General features: G+C 38.6%; 1 protein-coding gene across 5 annotated transcripts in view; it reads left to right on the forward strand.

Annotated features, from left to right (window-relative positions):
* The window catches only part of dnmt3ab (DNA (cytosine-5-)-methyltransferase 3 alpha b), a 59584-nt gene extending 39059 nt beyond the window's left edge, over nucleotides 1–20525 (forward strand). For all 5 annotated transcript variants that reach the window (XM_051947203.1, XM_022210484.2, XM_022210486.2 and 2 more), the window contains 14 exons: nucleotides 330–486; nucleotides 600–746; nucleotides 2557–2601; nucleotides 2936–3015; nucleotides 3205–3317; nucleotides 9905–10088; nucleotides 10171–10255; nucleotides 11994–12139; nucleotides 13259–13349; nucleotides 13434–13582; nucleotides 14001–14086; nucleotides 14924–14993; nucleotides 15789–15907; nucleotides 16019–20525. In XM_051947203.1, coding sequence (XP_051803163.1) covers nucleotides 330–486; nucleotides 600–746; nucleotides 2557–2601; nucleotides 2936–3015; nucleotides 3205–3317; nucleotides 9905–10088; nucleotides 10171–10255; nucleotides 11994–12139; nucleotides 13259–13349; nucleotides 13434–13582; nucleotides 14001–14086; nucleotides 14924–14993; nucleotides 15789–15907; nucleotides 16019–16160 — 1614 coding nt within the window. In that variant the 3' untranslated portion in view covers nucleotides 16161–20525. The remainder of the gene's footprint in view (nucleotides 1–329; nucleotides 487–599; nucleotides 747–2556; nucleotides 2602–2935; nucleotides 3016–3204; nucleotides 3318–9904; nucleotides 10089–10170; nucleotides 10256–11993; nucleotides 12140–13258; nucleotides 13350–13433; nucleotides 13583–14000; nucleotides 14087–14923; nucleotides 14994–15788; nucleotides 15908–16018) is intronic.
* The last annotated feature ends 3127 nt before the right edge of the window (nucleotides 20526–23652 follow it).

The following is a 23652-nucleotide window of genomic DNA, read 5'->3' on the forward strand; positions in this document are numbered from 1 at the left end:
TCCTGAGCATCTTTACTCAGATTCTGTTTAGTGAACAGCATGAAAATGGTGGGAACGTTCTTGCAATTAGCATAATTTGAAGAGGCAGATGCAAAAAAAATATATAATTTCAAAAATAAGTGCTCTCAATGAGAAACTTGAGAGCAAAATTAGATGGCAAAATTATGTGAGACAGCTTGCAGGCAGACCCCAGATCTCCAATTATCCCCTCCAAGGAGACTGTAGTTGGAAAAGAATGGCAGCTCTGAATGGCTAGATGATCTTTACTGTAAATACCATTATAATAAGGGTACATTTCAGTCAAAACTGCTTTTTTAATGTGCTTGTAGGTGGCTAGCAGCCGGGCAGGAAAAGTCTTCATGGCCTGCCCTGACAGTGATGAAACAGAAACCTCCAAATCAGTGGAAATGTTGAACAAGCAGATGATAGACTGGGCGATGGCAGGATTTCAGCCCACTGGACCCAAAGGCTTGGAGCCACCAGAGGGTAAGAAGGCTGCTGCTGAATGGGTTCAAAATAGCCACTTAACCTTCAAATTTCTGGAATTATTCATCATGTTTTCTGTTATATTCACTGTCTGATATGCTGTACGTCCCCAGAGGAGCGTAACCCTTACAAAGAGGTCTACCCTGAGATGTGGGTGGAGCCCGAAGCAGCCGCCTACACGCCTCCTCCAGCCAAAAAGCCTCGCAAAAGCACAGCAGAGAAACCCAAGGTCAAGGACATCATTGATGAGAGGACACGAGGTGAGGTGCCTCGTTTATTAGGTTATATAGGAGTCATGAACTCTTTATTCTGTCCCTTGGGAGCGTCTCAGAAGAGTCAGTGTAAGTGGTCTGAGTGCAAAAGGTCCATTAGTGAGTGATGCGACCAGACAGGAAGACTCAGGTTTTTCCAAAGACAATGAATAGGATATTTATTTTTATTCCCAAATGGATTGCAGGTTATTCCCCACAATTGCCAAGAAAATACAATCTCTCCTACATGAGATGTTACAGGATTTTAAACAATTTTAAAACAAAGCAGACACAAAGAACCATAGTTATGAAAGTAGACTAACCTGTCATTTGAACTGACCATTATTGTGTTATTTTATTTCTTTTACTGATCAAGATAATGAGATATGTGCAGCCAAAGTGCATATAGAAGTTTCTTCTTATCATGGATTCTCCTTTTAGAATTTGGTGTCCCACAGGGTTCTATTTTGGGGCCCCTTTATGTTTCAAAATATGCATAAAAAATCTGCCTGGTGTTCATAAATTGGCACCTAATTTTATTTGCCTGTTACATATTTATCTTTTACTATCATTTAAAAGAACGTTTTCAGTCTTGCACTGTTGCAGAAATTCCTCATTTACAGAAGCGATTTCTTTTAATTACACTGTGTAGAGATGTAGGCTTTATGGGCTTCCGCAGTCTCAACATTTTAGTGTTTTCCACTGTTAAGTGTGCTGTTTACACAAAGTTTAATTATGAAATCAAAATGTATTTTCACACCTTTCACAGATACTAAAGCACAATGGTCAATTCTGACTTTCTCATGTACTACAGCAACTTCGAACAAAAACAAAAGCATGTATACTTATGATGAATAAATTCATAAGTAGCGGAGTAGTTTTGGGTTCATATAAATGGTTTCATGATGAATATTTGTAGATCCTGCATGTTGATTCTCAGATGATCTGATATAAAACCATGAATCTTATACAGTTTTACCCTGTAAATGTTTTTTAATCCACATATAACGTCATTGTACGTTTGCATATAAGAACAGCATGCACATTTATACATTTATTCATGCACAAATGCAAACTGCCAGACCATTTACAATGGCAGAGTAGTCCTGGGTCCACACAAGTGGTTGCATCATAATTATTTATAGATCCTACAATTCGTTTCTGAGATGATCTATTACAAAACAATGAAACAAGTCTTTTTTTACTTGTGAATGGCTTTCAAATACAAATTCCTTGTGCATTTACATTCAAAACATGCATATTTATGGATTTATTCATACACAAATGCAAATTTCAAACAATACTACAGTAGTGTTTGGTTTGTACAAATGGTTGGATGATGATTGTTAGTTGTTTCTGCATATTACTTCTCAGATGATCTGTAGTCATCTGAGATAATAAAACTATAAATTCTTTTTTCTGAGCTGTTGATGGTTTTCAATGTCAGTATATGTTTCTTGTGCATTTGCATTGAAACTATGCACTTATATGCATTTATTTATGCAAAAAAATAAATAAATAATAAAATATATATATATATATATATATATATATATATATATATATATATATATATTTGGACCATTTAAAGTAGTAGAATAGTTTTGGGTTCACACAAATGGTTGGATGATGATTGCTTGCAGATACTGCATGTCAGTTCTGAGATGATCTGTTATAGATTTATGAATTTTGCTCTGTCTTAACTTGATAAATCCTTGATATTCTATATTTTCTTGAGCAAACACAAATTTTGAACTGTTGAACTCAGCATTAGTTTTTGTCTGTCTATTTTCCTTAAACCGACATTTCTCTTTCTCAGAGCGCCTTGTTTATGACGTGAGACAAAAGTGCCGCAGCATAGAAGGTAAGTGATGCGTCCTCGGTGTGTTTTCGCTCGCAGCAGCACTGAAAGGCTTCTCAGGAGGCGGCTAGACGCCTCACACTTCCCCACCTTGTTGACAAGCAGACATGTATGCAAGTGTGTTTGTAAAATGATGAAAGAGTACAAAAGAAGAAATAACATTTCCATGATTTTTACTGCTCCCCTGTGTGTTCTCTCCAAACACACTGTTTCGGCTAATTGGATGTAGACCTGCGTTACAGCTGTTCAAATACTTCCAGTCAAGTGTGAGCTTGGAGTGTTCACAACTCTCTGACCTCAGCCGGTTAAACACTGACACATGCTCTTCTTCCTGCAGACATCTGTATCTCCTGTGGAAGCCTGAATGTTAGCCGTGAGCACCCTCTGTTTGCCGGGGGAATGTGCCAGAGCTGTAAGGTAAGCTGGCGATGGAGGTCATTAAAAAGTCTGGGACTCGACTCCAACTAGTAAAAAAATCACAGCTCATTTCAGAGCTAATAAAAAACTGAGCGCATTTCAGGCAACACCTGATGTGACCCCATAAAAGGTTGGATTCTTTGCATGTCTCGCTGCTCACTTTGGACTTTTTCGCCTTCCTCTCGGCAGAACTGCTTCCTGGAATGTGCGTATCAGTACGACGACGACGGCTACCAGTCGTACTGTACTATCTGCTGCGGGGGACGAGAGGTGCTCATGTGCGGAAACCACAACTGTTGTCGGTGAGGTTCTATTGGGTTCTACTGGGGGTAATCTAAACCATGGCAGCGTGTTCTAGTTGTTACATACATTGTGATTGGTGAGTTTACAGTGTTTCATCTTGGTATGCGACTCATTCCCTTTTTAAGAGGGATACACATCTACAGAAAGGCTGTTGCTACTATGTTAGCCAGCAGAGCTATCTGATGTCAAGTCATTGGTGGCTAAAGAAAGGCACAACTGAGGTTTCCCCTCATAAGGCAGGGAAAGCAGCTGATTTGTCACAGTTTCGCTCCATTTCTGCTTCACTAAATTCCATTTGTGGGTTTTGCCTGAATTTTGTTCTACAGCCCATGTGCCAGGCAGCTGCGGTGTGTTTATGCACAGCACAGACATTAAAATGTAAAAAGAAATGTTGTCTACATAAAATGTATTCGACATACATTTTTTTGTAGCTGCTATGTCAGATGATGATCAGGAAAGGCCCAAGATTGAGATATACTAGCAAAGGAAACTTTAATCAAAGACTTAGTTACACAAGGTAGACAAGTGAACAAGCAAAAGGCCGCTGGTGATCGAGGAAAGATAAGCCCATAGCGAAAAAAAGAAAGACACCCAAAGGAACAGAATTACACAAGATGTAGGGAGGTAAGCCATGAGATGACACCAGGTACAAAAATCAGATGCTGAAGGAGAGTCAGGCAGAGGGTATCAAATAGGATGAACTGACTGAAGACCCATAATTACATATACACACCAAGATCAGACTGGGGAGACAAAACACAAGTGACAAACAAGTCAAAAGTTGGATCTGAGGATGTTCAAAAAAGGAGGGAAAACAGACAAAGGGAAGAAGTAAAAACGCCACAATAAAACATAAGTAAGCCAAATAAAACCAAAGATCTCTGCATACATACATGGTAGGTTTTAAATTTCTATCGTTTTTAGATGTGGAGGACTTCCTCCACATAATCCAAATTCATTCATTTAAATCGTAGTTTGTGGCACGAACACACGGCATCTGTATCCTTTTCTGATGCAATCGTACAGTGCAGCGTCATTAAAATCAGGAGCAGAACTGACAGGCTGAGCACATCTGGCACCGACACCAGCTAGTAAAATGATTCAGTTGGGTGGAATTAGCTGCAGCCTTTTACTACAGTTTGCATGGTAAATTTAGTATAATGTGCATTTCCTGAGTCCTAATCAGTAAAATAGAACCAAACTCTGTTGCTCTGAGTTCCATTTTTATTAATATTTTTAAATTATTCTTTCTTTGCTGCACATCAGCCTTCTTTTCTATCCTTTATTAAATTTTTCTAATTAAATCCCTACTTGTAATAGAAGGACTTTCCCCGTGAAAACTCTAGAGGACGTGTTGCGTTTCATTCATGGTCGGGTGACATTGTTTGGGAAGTAAAGGTCTGACTTGGCTCCTGCATTAGTAGTTCAATTTGTGCTGTGGAAATAGACCCTATATTGAATCCATCAGGCCATAAGGTAAACTTGGAGGGGTTTACATGAACTGGAGAACAGAGGGGAATTAGAATTAACAACCTGTTTTTAATACGCACCAAATAAAAGCCTGGTTCTTTCTGGCACTTTGAAAATGTACAGTATTTGCTCTTGGTAGCAAGTAGACTTCTTTTCAGGGATATGCACTTTTACAAAAACTTTAAATAGGGAATAACACAATAAATCTGCTGAACATAGACTCATCTGTTCCCTAAATCAGGAGTAAAATGGATTACCGACACAAAATATTCATCCTAAACCTCCAGAACAAATTATCCTTCATCAGTTTGATTCTGTGAAGTCTCACTGCAGTATGATAATACCGCCATGTCTTTTATTATCCCCCGCCTCCATGAAGTGGAAAAGGGGGATATAGGTTTGGCCTCCGTCCGTCCGTCCGTCCGTCCGTCCGAGATGAAGGGGACAGCTTTTCTCGGAAACTATTACAGCTAGGATTACAAAATTTAGAGTGTAGCTTCACACCATGGACACCTTGATCAAGTTCGAAAATGAGACCTGTGCGATAATATTTAACAGAGTTATGGCCCTTGATCACTATTTTGGATATAGACTCATAGACATCACATGTGGCGGGGGATATTGATGACCATGTCGTCTTTTTTTGGAAACTTCTCCTTTCCCACCACGTTCGGTCATGTTTAGTTAGTTTGCATGTTCAGATTAATCTCCTAGGCCTCTGTGCTGTTCACATTTCTTACAAAATTGTTGGTTAATGTAGAAAACTAAACCAAACTTAGTCTATTTCTTTAATTCTCTGCCAAGGAAGTGGAGCGTCTGTGGCGTTATGTGACGATCAGCATTGGTTTGTCTGTTTGTCTGTGAGCAACATTGCTCAAAAAATGCAATAACGGATTTGGATGTAATTTTCAGGGAAGGTCACAATGACACAAGGACCAACTGATTAGATTTTGGCAGTGATGCGTATTACAGTCTGGATTCACGGATTTGTTAAAGATTTCTGTATCATTGTGAGATAGCGGCATGGCATCACTGTAACTAACAAGTGAACGCTACGTCAGCTGCCTGCTGACGGTCACATGATTGTGATCCTACTACAAATTGACCGCTGCAGATTTATCGGGACTTATCCGTCAGAAATCATACAAGGTACAACTGATTAAATTGTAGGGGTGTCCAAGTCCCATCAATTTCCGCCACCCGCGACATATTTAGGTCACGCAATTCGATATCCGTACATAACGTACACGTGCATAACACACGCCTGTGCTCAGCGCAACGTCATTTTGTTTCTGAGTATATCTATATTAAATGGACACATTCTACTGTAATGCTGCATTTTTAAAGAAAATGCTGCATTTCTGACAATGTCATATGGAAGAATGAACAGCCTCGGTGGAATACTGCGCTCTGAGTGCTTTTCTTGTTTGTAAATGTAATTAAAACTGTTATTTATCCCTAAGACTAAATTAAAATCTCTGCAGGACAGAAATACACTCTTTACACGACTCAGTAGTTATCATGTCACTGCTTTTGATTTCTATTTGTTTTTCCTGACACAAATAGCGAGATTATGCCATCGCTGCTCGTATTGAATACACAAAAGAGGCTTAGCAGCTGATGGCAAATCTCACAGCAGTGATGTCAGGCTCCATTATGGGGGTCCAGCGGAGATGCAACAAACATAAAGTGTGGTCGTACTGTCTGTCAGCTAAATAGTCGGATCGCTGTTCACTACAAAGAAACAGTCTGATAAAGTCTCTTCACGCAGTCGGACTACGACAAACACCACAGAGAACACGCTGTCAGACAAACAAGGCTTTGCTGTAAGTTTAGATGATGACATTTGACATTTGGGTGACATTTTCATAACTCGCTGCCTCTCGAAACTCCCAAACCTCATTCAGAACCGTTTAAACCCGGCCTCATAGGCGTTTAACAAAGACTGATGCTGCAGCTGCATGCCCAGTTCCTGACCTCTAAATGATTTTTAGAAACTGATTTAGATGGGAGAGAAATGTCAGTCATCTGTCGAGCTTCCTTTAAAGGGTAAAGCTGAAGATGTTCTATGGTTTCACTGTCGGCAAATCCCAGCTTTCGATGTCTTCTCTCTCTGTTATTGTGAGAAAATAGTCATTAATTCATAAAGTTTAAGCAATAAATACTAAAACGAGACTAAATGGGGCATTTCAGCTGCAAATGAATACAGATTTGAGGCTCCAGCTGAACACTGTACATGAGATTGACTCAAAATAAACTACAGTGTCTGTGTTTATTGTCATGAAGCCGCATGTGACCCGGTGTGTTAGTGAGGCTGACTGAAGTGTAGTTTTTGGGCAGCGGCTGATTTATATGACACAAAAGAACAAGATGCACAGGTATTTGTCAGTGAGATCAATTCATTGCTTGCAAAAATACAGTAAATTTGAAATGTGACAGCAAAAATACAAACCTACTAGACAGCTCTATAAATAAAACGGCAGAGAAGAACTCCAGCGACCCAGTATTTCTTCAGAATCTAACTAATTATGGCAGATTCATCTGACGTTGCTGTTGGATGTTGTTTACCGTGACAATAAAATATTTCAGGATAATTTATATTTATATGGCTCCTTGTGAAGTTTCAAGGTGCTGCACAAAGGCAACGTCAAAATAGAGGAGATAAATCGAAGCGTACAAAACACCGAATGTGTGAGAGAACAAAATAGCCACAATGCAAAGGACAGCAGAACAAGCAGACCAACATAGCAAAATATATTTTAAAAACTACTTACAGTGTAGTAAAGGAACAGAATAGGATAAATTAGTCAAATTAAGAGCAGGACTTATGATGAACTAGAGCTTTCAATAATGTTTTATAAAAGAAACTGCCAGTCTGAGATCCTCTGAAAGGGAGTTCCTTTACTTAAGGGGCACAAATGTCTGATACCCAGTTCTGGTTCCAAGGTTCAGAAAGGATCCTGCCAGATAATCTGAAGCAGCGAAATCTTAGTCGGTTTTATAATTAACTTGTTACCAGTGAAGGCCAGCAAAACCTGGAGTAAAGTAAGTAACGATGAATGCATAAAGGACGTTTTCTAAGTCTGAAAGCCGGCTGGACAACAATTGTCGAGTATGAACACACTAAACCCCAGAACCCACATGTGTGTTTAAAAGACATGTTGTCTTTGAAATATCTGCAAAATGAAACCATTTTTCAGAGCCAAAAACTGTAAAAACAGAATGAATTGTCTGATTTTCAACTTTTTAGTAGTCCGACTCCTTGAACTCATCTTGGGTAACTTTACCAAAGCTCACAAATGTGATATTTAAAGAAAGTCCATTTGCTTTTGTTGAGTTTTTACACGGAACATGTGGAGTAAACAATGTAATTAAAATATTCTGTACTTCTTAACACAACTGGGAAGCTGGTGACTCAGCTGTAGCCATGAGTGCCATGACAAAAAATTTGTCATTTTTTTTGGCTGAAAAATAAGAATTCAAACTATAAATAGTAAAATATCTATTGTACGCAGAGTCACTTTGGCTTTTTTCCAATTTGTTTTTATTAGTAGCACACTCTTGGAAAATTGCCATGCATGTTTATTACATTCCTGTCGTTTGAAATATCTGTAAAATTCAGCTGTGTAAAAGTCATTTCTGTTCTTTTCACATGTAGCCATGCTTGTGCTGTTCCCATAGAGGCGCAGAACTTTATGTTGCAGTGAAAAATGAGCCAGCAGTGAGTAGAAATGTGACGGGAGCAAAAACAAAACACCCAGAAACTGCTTTGAGTTCAGAGGGTTAAAGAAGAGACATGAACTAAAAACCACTCCCAGATTTGGGGCCTGATGTTGCTGAACGTTGGTGAATAACGGGCCTAAACCAAACTTAGAGTGATCTGTATTGTCTTTAGTACTAGAAGGAGTGATTTTGATGATTTCTGTGATTTTGCTGACACCGAGAAAAGCATCCACGATCGTAATTTTAAACCTCCTTCTCTAAACTCTGTCCCAGTTACATGAAATATGCTGGACTCCACAATAAAATCGCTTCCTGCCAAGCCAAACATTTCTTCACAAAGCCCTGGCAGCGTGAGAGATTTATTCCCAAACGGAGAACATTTGTGGGAATTCTGGTCGATGTTGTTTCAGCCCTTCAAGTTTTTTTTAGAAACTTCTTCCAAAAATGGCAGAAACATTGGAACAGAACATGTAAAAATGTGTCCTGTTTCCTGTTACGTGTCGCTTATTGTCTCAGGTTGAACCCATTGTAAGTAGTGTCAGGGATGTACATCTTGAACAGTATCATCCTTGTAAAATTGATATGCTTCTTCTAGATAAGGGGTGTCAAACTCACTTCAATTCAGGGGCCACATGTCGCCCAATCTGATCTCAAGTGGGCCGGACCAGTAAAATCATAACATTATAACGACAACTCCAGATTGTTTACTTTGTTTTAGTGCAAAATTGTGCAGTCTAACAATGTTCACATGTAATGAACTGTCTTTTTACAAAACATTGTGAACAACCTCAAGTTTCTTAAGCAAAATAAGTGAAATTTCAACAATATTTAGCCTCATTTTATCATTTGTGTATCACAATTTACAGACAACAGTGTATCTACAAAGCCACAAAACATTCAGTCGCAGGTCTCTGGAGCTGAACAATACAGTATTTTACAACTTGTCAAGATCTAGAGATTGTTTTAAATTCTCATTCATTTCCACATCTGTGTAGTAATCCTGCCACACAACCTAAAGTGGAGAAGGTTAAGTTATCCCCCTGCCTTGTAGATGTAGATTTATACAGAAAAAATGCATGAAAGTCGTGGCGGTGCATCAGCAATAGGGTTCAATCAAACCAAACTCTGTCGTACTGAAGCTGCTGACTCGCTTTAGATTGCACAATGTTCAGTGTCTTTAAATATTTCCACAGGAATACTCAATTGCAAATTTACACATTGCTAAGTCGTCCCGTGGGCCGGTTTGGACCCTCTGGCCGTCCAGTGTGGGCCCGCGGGCCTTATGTTTGACACCCTGCTATAGAGTGTACTTGACATGGACTTCTTGCTCCTGCTGGATATTGGTTGAATTTAGGACTTGTTGTAGTAATAAACCTCCTTGCTCTTCGTTCAGGTGCTTCTGTGTGGAGTGCGTGGATCTGCTGGTCGGTCAGGGAGCCGCTCACGCCGCCATCAAGGAGGATCCGTGGAACTGCTACATGTGCGGTCAGAAGGGAGTGTACGGTCTGTTGGAGCGTCGCACCGACTGGCCCAGCCGTCTGCAGCACTTCTTCGCCAATAATCACGACCAAGATTTTGTAAGTAATTGGCCTTTTAAGCGATGAATCTCCGTTTTTGTTTCCTACCTGTGTGCTTAACATTGTCGTCGTCGTGTTTCAGGATCCACTAAAGCTTTACCCCCCAGTCATGGCGGAGAAGAGGAGGCCTATTCGCGTCCTGTCGCTGTTTGACGGCATAGCAACAGGTCAGGCAGGAATCCCTGTTCTCAATATGTTCTCACGCTCTTATTGTGAAAAATTAGTTATTAATATATATACAGGTTCGTCTTTTAAGTATGTCAAACAGCAATAAATATTAAAACGGGACTTATTTGGGCATTTCAGCTGAAAATTATTAGAAATTTGAGGCTCAAGTGAGCATTTACAGCAGCAAAATAAACTGCAGTGGCCCGTGTTCGTCATAATGAAGCCACATTTGATCCGGTGCCGAAGTGACGATCGCTGATGTGGAGTTTTTAGACAGCAGCTGGTTTTTATGACACACAGGAATATAAGAAACAGGTGTTCAAGTAAGATCAATTCATTGCTTACTCCAACCCTAGTAATGAATTATAATCCGGTCGCTATTTGATGGCATAGCAACAGGTCAGTGTCCAATCAAACTCTGTATGAATTTTCTGCTTGTTCCTTATTATGCTAGTTTCCTTGACAAACATATTTAGAATGATTTTGATCACAGCGAAATGGATTTTTTATCCATTTAAGTCCACTTTAATGTCAGTTACACTATTATTAGACAATAAGCTTTTAAATAATTGCAGTTTTCTATATGTTTACTTTGTGCTTATATCTATAAATTAATAAATGCACATAAGAAGTTATTATTCCTTCAGAAGTCAACATGTGATGATACGCTGAGTGATGTAGGTTGAACACAAATCATTTTTTTCGTTCTTTTAGTCCACTTTCATGTCATGCATATACTTTTATTAGACAGTACGCTCTGAAATAATTAATTTTTTAAAACTTTTTACTGTCTGCTCCTGTGTGCTAATCAAAAAATGTTTATTTCAGAAGTTAATGTTATGATACACAGAGTGATGTAGGTTGAACAAAAGCATTGTTTTTATACTTTAAACAGGCAATAAACATCAATATGATTGCAGATTTTGTGCTTTTTACTGCGTGCTTTTATCTATAAATCAATAAATGCATAAAAGAAGTTATTAAATCAGAAGTCAACATGTGATGATACATAGAGAGATGCAGGTTGAACAAAGACCTTCTTTTTTATCTTTAGTCCACTTTCATGTCATGATTATACTTTAATTGGGCAATAAACATCAAAATAATTGTCGTTTTTATCATTTTAGTGTGTGCTTATATCTATGAATCCATAAATGCACAAAGGAATAATTATTTCAGAAGTCAATATGTGACATACATGGAGAGTGATGTAGAGTCAACAAAAAAACGAGTTTGATTTTTATCCTTTTACTCCACCTTCATGTCATGTTTATACTTTAATTGTGCAATAAACGTCAATAGGATTGCAGCTTTTTAACTTTATGCTGCATGCTTTTATCTATAAATCAATAAACGCGTGAAAGAAGTTCGTATTTCAGAAGTCAGCATGTGATGATGCACAGAGTGAGTGTGATGCAGGTTGAACAAAAATCTGTTTTTGTCTTTAGTCCACCTTCATGATGTGATTATACTTTAATGGGGCAATAACTATTGAAATAATTGCAATTTTTATAGTGCCTGTTGTTATTGTTGTTATATTAGAAGTAAATACCCGCTGCTACATGCAGTGATGTTGGTTGATCTGACTCATCATTTCTGGTATTATTCAGTTGCTAGAGCTTTATTTCTGCCTAACTGGGGACTTTTTATGCACAGTTAGTTTGTTTTTATTAATACATATTGATGAGTTTGTCTTGTCGTGTCCTTTATCCTGACTTGTGGCTGCTTCCTGTGCAGGGCTGCTGGTGCTAAAAGACCTGGGCATCCAGGTGGATCGCTACGTAGCCTCTGAAGTGTGCGAAGACTCCATCACAGTGGGCATCGTCCGGCATCAGGGTCGCATCATGTATGTGGGCGACGTGAGGAACGTCACGCGCAAACATGTGAGTTTGTTTTACGCTGGCTGCTTTCAGTTGTATCATTTTCATGCTGTAGTCTGAGGATTAGAGCTCTGCACGGTTGTGATGCTGTGGAAAACCCACTGCTTATGTGTTAGCTTAAAAAACAGAGAGAGAGAGAGAGAGAGACGTGAGCAAAGGCAGACCCAACCCGAATGATTAATGGGATAATTAGATCTAATCCAAAATGCAAACTGAACCGACCCTAACAGAGAAAACACAAACAGCAGCAGCAGGATGCGTTATCAATTAATTACACTAATTAACAAACAGCTGGAAAGGAAAGAGATAAGAACTTATTATTTCATACTACACAAAAAAATGACATAAGTCCTAATTACAGCTCGTACACTAACAATAGTAGCTACTCCATTTGGATCCATTCCAGTTTTGGAATCTCTGCCTGAATTAGGCTTCTGTTGCACCTTTTGAAGTTTTGAGGTGCTGCCATCGTGAAATACAGGAGATACAACCAAGCATACAAAACACCAGATATAATAAAGAACTAGATGAAAAAAACAGAATGCAAAAGATTAAAAAAAAATGCAAGCAGACTGATTAGAATCTGGACCTGATCTGATTTTTTTAAAAAAAGACATACACCATAGACGATAACTGTCCGAACTTCTCAAACGCTGCTCAGATCACACATGATGACTGTTTCAACGTGCACCAATTTTCATTTTAAGCCTTAAATGTGGGAGAAGAGCACATATCAAATGGAAAAAATAAATGCAAAAATACCAAACTTGTGGGTAATTAGCTCTGAATTTTAAAATTAGAAACTCTAAGCATTAAAATGGTGTTTTCTAACACTGAACCGCAAAAATCCGAACTCAAACCCTTTCTTTTAGATCTGACTATCAAACTAAGAGATCAAAACTCTTCTTGCCTCATAACCTAAGTGCGTGAACTTATTAAAGATGGAGAGTGGAGACTAAAGGACAATAAAGGAAACCCCCTAAGAGTCTAAGGCATTAAGACTCCAGCATCCAGAGTTGCTTATTTTTTTCGAGTATTTGTGCCACAATATACCTCAGTTTATTATCTCTGCTGTCTCTCTTTATCTCTGTGCTTCCAACTCCGTCTCTTATCTCTGTACAGATACATGAGTGGGGTCCCTTTGACCTGGTTATAGGTGGAAGTCCATGCAACGACCTCTCGATAGTCAATCCTGCTCGGAAGGGTCTTTACGGTACGTTTGGAAAGTTCCTGAATCAACACTATATCATGGGGTTGTGTCTTTCTACTGTGTTTAATGACTCTCTCCGGCCCTCAGAGGGCACCGGTCGCCTCTTCTTCGAGTTTTACCGGCTGCTCCACGAGGCTCGGCCGAAGGAGGGTGACGACCGGCCTTTCTTCTGGCTCTTTGAGAACGTGGTGGCCATGGGGGTCAGCGACAAGAGGGACATATCTCGCTTTTTAGAGGTCAGTCGTCGTGTTTCTCCCTGCGAGTGGCGTCTTCCACCTCCTCCTGCAGATCCAGTGTGACGTGACTTGAGGATTTGTGGATTACGAATGCCCCCTTGTGGCGCTAATTCATTATCTTTAGACACGGATCGTTACAAAAAGGAGCTCTGACCCTTTTTCATCTTGATGTAGCAGCTTTAATATGTTTAATGTGCTCTAATCTGCTGCTAGACAGTGAATATTGCTCTCCGTACTCCAATTGGCTCAGTGGACAATGTGGTGAGGTTAAAAATAATCTCCGCTGTGGAGAATTCATTGGAGCCCACAATGTGGAGATTTGATTCAATTGAAGCCACATTAGCGGTAGTGTTGTACTATAAAAAGATAACCACGTGTTGCTGCTCTGCTTGCTCTCTGATTGGTGCTTGTTTTTCAGTGTAACCCAGTGATGATCGATGCCAAGGAGGTGTCCGCCGCCCACCGCGCCCGTTACTTCTGGGGAAACCTTCCTGGCATGAACAGGTGGGTGGGTGAATGGTGGGGCAAGCAGAAGCCTCTGGCATACCTAACAGACAGAAAAACATCAGGAAGGGACTGCTTTTGTTTATTTTTTTACCATTACTGACGATGGCACTCACTGATGAACCAAATGAAGTAATGAATCCGTCTATTGAGGCAGCTTTGGCTTGGTTTGGATCATAAGCAACAATATTTGTGGCCTTGCAACCAAAAGGTCAACAAACCCTTAGGTTGTCTCCAAAGTCCTGAGCTTTACAGTGAATAAAACAGTTGATTAAGAGATTAATGAAGCAAAATGCTTCTGCTTCACTCTGAAACTTACCTCATGTACGGCTAGTTTCGAAGAGATTTCACATTTCCAGTGCAGATTTGTATTTTCGATCGGAAATTGCAATAAAAGACTAATTCTGTATGAAACGTTGTGCATAAATTAAATACATTATACTTTTTAAAGCAGGGTTTTTGGGCCTTTATGGATAGATATGCACAACATGAAGCATGTTTGGTCCGTATACAGTAAAGACAAGGAGTCTGTTCCTTATTCAATAGAAATCTATGCATTTTTTTTGGTGTTTCTGAGCATTTGACAAAAGTTTTGCTTTAGCAAATGAAGCCCCAATTAGCAAAACTGTTTAAAATAGATCCCTATATTTTGATTTAATTCTTCGTTGATGTAATTTTGGCTAAAGCAAAGCTCTTCGTGGGTTGCCAAAGATTGCTTTCTGCAGGAACAAGCAGTGCAAAGGACACTCAGGCAGTCTGTAAACCTGGCTTTTAAATCTGTTTAATATATTCCATGTGACTGTAAATTGTGACTCCTGTTTATGGTCTCGATTTCAGGCCCCTGACTGCCATGTGCAACGACAGACTGGACCTCCAGGACTGTTTAGAACACGGGAGAACAGCGAAGGTACAGACGTGATGCGGAAAACATGCCACCATAAATCACATTGGTTGCTGATAAGAATTATTTAATTATTGTAATTTTTCTGCATGATTTAGCTGAAGTTAATAAAGCAAAAGGTAAAAATCCATCAGTTCAGAGGAATCGTGAGGCATAAAATCTTCATGTTTGATTAACCCTCGTGTCGTCCTGCGGGTCAAAATTGACCCGTTTTAAAGTTTGAAGATGTGGAAAAAAAATAGATTTTCACAGTGAAACTTCTGATGTCCACATTTTCAACATTTTTGAGAAATCTTTGAATATTTTTTGGTGGGGAAAATAAGAAATGTTAAAGATGTTTCTTTAAGAACATTCACATAAAAATCAACCAAAATCCAGCGAAATTCGCTGGATTTTGGTTGATTTTTATGTGAATGTTCTTAAAGAAAATATTAAAAGTTTTACTGATATATATGGAATCACTTTAGATATTTTTAGGATTTTTTTTGAAGATTTTTACCCATTTTTTTAATATTTAGAAGAACTTTCTTGCCAAATTTGGCGGATTTTTTAAAAATAAAACTTTTAAGGGAAATTTTTAAGGAATTATTGGAGTTTCCTTCCTGAAGGTTTTGCAAATTTTCACAAATTTTGGGAATTTTTTTGCTGAATTTTTGTTTGTTTTTTTCAGACAAGGAAACAATATTTGTTGGTGCCTGTAAATGAGAACAACAGGAGTGTTAAAGAAGTACCGAAAATTGTAGAAAAAGTTGCAGCTTTTTCATGCACTAATGCTCCTTTTTCACTTCTTTTCTCCACCAGTTTGACAAAGTGCGGACCATCACCACCAGGTCTAACTCCGTCAAGCAGGGCAAGGACCAGCATTTCCCCGTCTACATGAACGAGAAGGAAGACATCCTGTGGTGCACTGAGATGGAGAGGTGAGTAAAGATCCTCCTTTGAACTCCCTGTTACAGCTCTGTGTGAGATCACAATTTCAAGATTGTCCCTCTCTGTCTTCCTCCTCCTTCCTGGTCGCTTGCTGCCGTCAGGGTCTTCGGCTTCCCTGTCCACTATACGGACGTGTCCAACATGAGCCGGCTGGCGAGGCAGAGGCTCCTGGGCCGGTCGTGGAGCGTCCCGGTTATCCGCCACCTGTTTGCACCACTTAAAGATTACTTCGCCTGCGTCTGAGCGGCAACGAACGGGCCGCTCCGAAGCGTTTTTAGGAACCACAGCACGCCACGTTGCGACTAGAAAAACGAGAGCCTTGATCCTCAAATTATACGCCGGTATAATTTGCGCGCGAAAACATTTCGACGTAGATTTCACATTATTTCTTGTATTTTGAATTGTAATTCTTATTCTATTTAATTTTTTGATATGTCATTTTACCTTTTTAGCAGTGTTATCAAGTATTGTTGATTTGTTTTGTGCAAGCTATACTTGAGACTATGCTTTCTTCTCGAGACACTGAGACAGCAAAGTGCTACACATGTAAAAGAGGAGGGTTCGAGCGACGGGGAAACACCGGGAAGGGAGGAGATTAGTGTTTTTAAAAAGATATGTGAAATGTTTCTGCTGTGTGAGCGCACTGCGAGATTCCCACCTGCAGTGCGGCCATGCTTCCAGCTACTGAGCCTCACAGATGTGAAGAGAAAAAGGCGATTTTTTTTTTTCATTTTTTTTGTTATTATTTTAAAGTGTCAGGAGAGCCGTGTCTCTGAGAATCCAAAACACCAGATCACATATACCTCTTTGTTTACAGTTTCTATACACAACTGAAGGTAATAAAGGTACTACTGTAATATGGTTACAATACCATGGTGCTCCAAAATGATGAGAAACATCATAGCCCATGTGGCACCGAGACTTTATTAGGACAATACGGAGCTCTTTAACCTGTTGCTGGAAAAAAAAACGTGTTTTTATCGATTCAAAAAAGATCACTTCTGTTCCGTTTTTGTTCACTTCCAATGGAGTGACACACATCAGACGACTGCGAAATAGAGTTCATCCTCTTTTTCTGCGATTTTACAGCTTTTATACAGTTTCTAGTGGTGCTCATTGAAACTCTCAGCCTTGCTACGCTCAGGCGCTCCAGCGCCTGGATCTGCACAAAACAGAGAGTGAAGCTAAAGCCACATGGGAAATGATGTTTTCTGTCATTCAAAAAGTGTAAAAAAAAAAAAAAAAAAGCTAAAAAAAAATCAAAGTCTGTGGTGAGCTACTTTTCTAGTTTCATCCTGACCAATGACATTACTGTACAACTGTTAGTAAGCGTGGCGGCTTAAACTTCCACGTCTCGAAACTGAAAAAAAAAAAGCAACTGTCAGGTGCAAAATCCTCAACGATATGGTGCGGCTTCACAAAGTTCTTCTACCTTTTTATAGCAATTTTGTGCTGTTTTATCAACATTATAAAGCACTTTTATATGTATACTTTCTTTTTTTCTTGGTATTTTTTAAAAAAAGATATTGGTTCTTGTGAATTGTTTTTGTTTTTTTGGGTTTTTTGTTTAGTTTTATGATGTGAACTGATCTACCCTCGTGTAATACTTTTTGTATACAGTAGGGCTGTGCCAATAGAAGTGGAAAGAATGGATTTTGATATGTGAAACCCATGTTATTGGACTTGGTGTACAGTCGGTAGATGGATTGACATTTGTAAACCCCCTTCCCCCTTCTTTTTTCATCCATATTGGTCTCTGTTCGGAAGCAGTGATGCAGTATGTTTTCACCCAAATTCAAAGAATGTCTATCTCTATTATGATTGTAACATTTAAGACAGAGTTAAAGAACTGTGTCGTCTGCTTTGTATTATATTCTTTTGTCCCTTGTGAAGGACAGTCAGGCCTCTGCCACTTCACCGATTAACCGTCATGTTGGCAAATTAGTCTCAGTCCAAAATTTGGATTACATTCACCAAACTTGGGCCCCATCCACATGAAGACAAAACGCTTAACAGTTTCAAAAACGATCGCCATAAAGACGAAGGCATCTCAGAAAATGTGTGCATCTACTAGCTTAGCCGCACTAGACCCAGGTCTGAAGACACAAGGGTCTAGGAACTCTCGAAAGGGAGGGAGGCGGGCTAAAAGGTTGTCTTTCAAATCACTCTGCGGCAATTGGGTAGGTATACAACCAATCAGCGCAACGAATAGGCTCCTAGAGCGCCGGAAATCAGAGGATGTGGTAGTTCGGTGAAGCCTTATTTATACAGTCAATGGGTGAAGCTCAAGTATATTACAGACATGAGTCGGTGCTAATGGAGCTCAACGACTGTTGTCGACCCTGGCAGAGAATTTAAATTCATTGCCGTGGGTTGTCTAGCGCGGCTGGGCTTGTTGTTTCCGGTTGTTTCTGTCAGAATCGTCGCGCCTCTGTCGTCACTTAGTTACGCCCGCCTTCTGACTCTACACTTCATGGTGATTCTTCCGGCCAGTTTTAGGAGCATCCAACCTCGAGGCTTACCGAGGGTAACTAGACCCACCCTGGCAGAGAATTAAATTCGTTGCTGTGGGTTGTCTAGGCTATGCGTCTACATGAATGCACTTGATACGCATGGAAATGCTGTAAAACACATGCCAGACCTCTAGGGGCGCTGTAACGATATGGCGGAAACACACGCAAACAGAAGAAAAAACAGTGGGCATGCGCACTTGCGGCAAAAGTTGTAAAAAGAGACCAAACCGGGAAGCATGAGTGGGCAACTCGGTGGTGATTGAGAAGAAGGAGATTTTGCTGCAGCAGGGATAGTAGGGTCACTAGCTTCATCAACACATTTGCTACACTGTACGCCGCCATTGTTGTTGTCGTTGCAGCGTGTGGCATATGCGTGTCAATGAAGTTATGAAACTGCGCATGCGTGTCAATGAAGATACGAAACTATGACGCAAGCGTATCTGAAAAGTAGCGGAGAACCAGTAAACACAGAGCTGCATATACGGCGTTTCGAAATCTTTCCACTCTGGAACCTGGTTTCAAAAATGATCATTTACAGACCCCCAAAACGCCGTCTTCGTGTGGATGATACGCAGATTCTGCAAGAAACTTATGCGTTTAGACCTCAGTTTGTCTTCATGTGGATGGGGCCTAAATTCTCTTGATTGTAACCTCCAAGTTAATTATGGAGGATTTAGGCTGCGGTTTTGTCAAAACGTAAAACTGACGCAGTGTTCGGCGAAGACGTCGGCACTCAAAGAGGGTAATAAAAAACAGATGTATATCATATTTAAGAGTCTAAATTTGAAAATTTACTTTTCTTAATGTAATTAATTTCTTAAGTGACCTTATCGCCATCATTTTTGTCCACACGCGGGGCTCAATAAGAGCTTTGATATTTTAACCAGATGTTATTCCCCCTCTTCCTCCTATAATACGTAACATCCCCTTCACGTTTGTACATTTTGTACATAGTTTTTCCGGTTGCTGTTTTTGTTCATGTCATTTTTAAAAATTTTTTTTAATTACGTATGAGATGTACAAATATAATTCTTTGCTAATATATATCATCAAATTAGAAATCTTTAGGTTAAAACTGAAAAAAAATCAAGTGACAAAATTGATTCAAAACCATGCTTTAAGCATTAGATTGTAGGGAGACTCCAAGTCAAATGTTTTTTTTGTTTTGTTTTTTTAAAATCATTCTGATTTGTTTGTGTCAAGTGAATCCAGATCTGACGTCGTGTGATTTTAAAATATCGGCCCATGGCCAGCTTTAAGATGAACGGTCTCAACTTCGCTGCACAGCCCTACAATGGTGGTGTTTTTTGCTTCTGTTTCCTTTTGTAAGACTTTAAAAAGAGGGATTTTAGGTGTTTCCGATGGTGCTAAACATTTTATCTAATCAAGAAAAATATATTTGATTGGAAGAGAAATAAACACGTCTTGACGATGACTGTTTTACGTTCCTTGTAGTAATGGAAAAGAACTATTATTTCACTCATATAAATATATTAACAAAGGCATTTTAACTTTGTACTTGAAAAAATAAGGATAACAAATAATGAAAGGTTTCCTATATTGTTTTAGACTAGAGATTGCTGTAGTTGGTGCTTATCTGTGGGAAAATCGTGTGCGGATAAAAAAAAAGAAAAAGAAAAAAAAACAGTAAGAAATTTTACTGTAGCATAATGTATGCTTAATACGCATTGCTTCTTAATCCTACATTCCATGCCGTAATATTCTCCATGTCTGTTTTCCGAATGTTGTTTTTGAATTGATGCTTTTTTCTTTTCTTTCTTTGTTTTTTTGTTTTTGTTTTTTGCTTTATCTTTATCAGAAACATTTCATTATACTGTTCAACGCAGGTCAATTCTTCTATATTTGGTGATACTGTTGACACTCTGTGACTTTCTTTGTCATAACTGTTTTATGGCCTATACGCTTTTTTTCCTCAAGACCAGTTCGTACAGCAAATGTAGCAGTCATTCTCCACTTTGAGCCCCCCCAGCCCCACCCCCATACTTATGTTTAGTGTCCAGAGAGAAGATAAAGGCTCCGTATGTACTTGTGCTGGAGAACACTTGAATAAATGTATTGTTTTTGTGCAAAAAAATTCTGCCACCTTCTGTCCTTTTTTACATGCATATTTGACAAAATCTACCTGACTTCATGAGTTTATACTAAAGCCCCTTAGAACGTGGGTTTTGGGATCTTCTGCCTCTGAGTTGTGCATAAGTAAACTGCCCAACAAATAATGTGATTTTGAGTCAAATATTGTTAAGGTCCCTCTGTGGCCATTGCTTAAACCAGAGGTGTCAAACTCATTTTCGATCAGGGGCCACATGTAGCCCAGTTTGATCTCAAGTGGGCCGGACCAGTAAAATCAGAGCATAGTAACTGATAAATCATGACAACTCCAAATTTTTCCTTTGTTTTAATGCAAAAAAAGTACATTCTGACAATATTCACATTTAATGAACTGTCATTTTACAAAACATTATGAACAACCTGAAGTTTTTTTTAAGCAGAATAAGTGAAATTTCAACAATATTATGCCTCAGTTTTACATTTAAACATTACAACTTACAGATCACAGTGTATTTACAAAAGGCACAAAACATTAAGTCTCAGGTATCTGGAACTGACCAATATAGTATTTTACACCACACAAAGTCAAATAGGAACTATAAAGGAAGAAGGTGATCCCCACGCCGTGTACATGTAGAGAATTTATACATAAAAAATTAATTAAAAGGTCACATTTTTAGAATTTTCCCTCAATGGCTTTGGTGTAACTCTGCACTTTTGGTTCATCTACAAAAAACACCTCATGGACATGTTCATGAAGGAAAATAAGGGTTAGGGTTAGATATAAAGATAGAGGTAATTAATTGTAGCTCTAACAGCTAAAAAAAAGACCCACTTTTCATGCAGCAGTGATTGGTTTACATTATTTTTGACATTCTTTTATTCTAAGAAAACGAAGTTGTATGGAATATGCTCTCTGTATATATTCATAGTACACTGTTTTATGCAATGAAAGCAACTGTCAGTGGGACACTATATATAATATTCTGCTAGTACTAAGGACATATAGTCAAACTAATTATCAGTGTCATTATTACAGTGCAATAGTGTTTGCATATTTGTAATAATAGAAAGATAAAAGACAATACTGTCTAATTTCAGCTTAGTTTTACATAAATATGATGATATGTACCTGAAAATCATGTCAGAATTATTTCAAAATGTGTTTCCTCCTAAATTTTGACATGCCATAGTATGAAACAGCCAAGAAGTTACTGATAACATTCAGAATGGTTCTGTTCTGTTCAAATAATGTTGTCATTTGTATTTAATATTACCGCAATGACAGTAAATTAAGTCAGAATTGTGGCATTAAACCATTAAATAATGAGTAATTTTGAGACAAAAGGCCAAAATTATGAGGGGAAAAAACCCACCGGAATGGGAACTTCTATGACAGCTCTGATATTTAACTGCCCTCATTACTCTGTTTGAGCTTGTATTTGCCGGGAGGCCGATGGAGGAGACGTGAACGTTGACATTCAGCTCCGGTTTGAAGCCACCAGCCCTTCATCGGGGACCTGTTCCTCGCTGTCTCGACACCTGCAGTGCTTTAAAGTCAGGTGTTGCCCTGCAGCTCCTCTCTGATCACATCAGTCTTCACATTTTCACAAGACAGCGCTGCTACAAATGTCACACTCTCATTGGCTGAGTCTGTTTAGTGCATTTTCTTTTATTAAATTGGTTGCAGGTGGAGTTTAAATCATTGCAAGATAAGAAGAAAAGAGGGAATATCTATTAATAACTCAGAATGGAGACATTAAAGCCATGAAATCCATGTGTCTGACAGTGATAATCTGTTTAAATGGCGTGTACTCAGCCTGACTGCGCTGCTATCTCCATATCACCCTGCTCCTCTCATAGTGGTACGTCCTCCTCACACTGGACACGCCCTACGTCCACTCTAATTGGCTGTTTGGGCGACCAAGCCTTCAGTGAGCCCTCCTGATTGGTCAGTGGCACCGTCTCACTGCCTGGATGCTGCAAGAGCGTCAAGTTCACAACACAAACACAGACTGTTAGAAAAAGAGGGGAGGTCTGCCTGCAAATTAAAAGACATCAACTGGGTCTTTATTTAGTAGGATACAGACATGCAGGTCAGATCTTGTTTTTTGCATATATCAGTCATTGTGTATTGCTATCGTAACTGTTTGTAGGATGTTAATGTACCATTATATTTGCCTAATTTAATGGAATGTATATATTATTTACTGTTAAGTGTTAAATTATTCATTGCCCATGCCACAAGTTTGATTTATAGTGATAGAAAGACACCATGGATACTTTAAAGGCAGATAAAGCAACATCACAGCATGTTTTTAAATTGTTGTTATTGTTGTTTATTAAGTAATCTGCTTTGTTTTATTTGTTATTTTTCAAACAGCTGTTTTATTTGTACTTTGGAATATAAAATGTGGCTAAAGGGCTGCTAGTCTGACAAAAAATGTTCACCTTCCATTATATTAAGTTTATAAAACCATTAATGTTTATTTATTATTACTAGACATAATTGAAATGACACATGTTTCATATCTTTTGCTATACAGCTATAACATACCAGGCCTTAAAATTTATATTTATAGATTATTTTAATTATTTTTATTACTTATAGTGTCTTAGATTTGTAAAAGTCATTTAATTTGTAACACTTGTCTTGTGTTATTTAAAAAAATCTTTTCTATCCCTTTTTTAAAAATCTACTTACAGAATGAGCAGTCTAGATATTCCTTTTTAGTTTTTCATGAAGCATTCTCAGTTCTTTTTTAAATAGCCTTTTCTTTCTTTCTTTCTTTCTTTCTTTGCATATTAACAGTGCAAAACTCAAAATGTATTGATTCACTGGCATACGTAGGGCTGCAACTAGCCATTACTCTCACTTTTGAGTAACATGTTAATTATTTTCTCGAGTAATCAATTACTTGTTTGGCCTCTAAAATGTCACAAAATAGTGAAAAATGGCAATTAATGTTTCCCAAGACTGAGAAAATTGCTTGTTTTTTGTCAACAACCTAAGTATGTTTAGTTTACTATAATAGTGGAGAAAACTGAACAGTTTGTGATTAATTTAACAGTTGACAAGTAATGAATTCATTGTTGCAGCTCTACTACTGGATGAATTCATCTTGCAAATCTCTTTATATGGGAGTTATTCA

Source organism: Acanthochromis polyacanthus, chromosome 1 (assembly GCF_021347895.1).
Source record: "Acanthochromis polyacanthus isolate Apoly-LR-REF ecotype Palm Island chromosome 1, KAUST_Apoly_ChrSc, whole genome shotgun sequence".
Lineage (NCBI taxonomy): Eukaryota > Metazoa > Chordata > Actinopteri > Pomacentridae > Acanthochromis > Acanthochromis polyacanthus.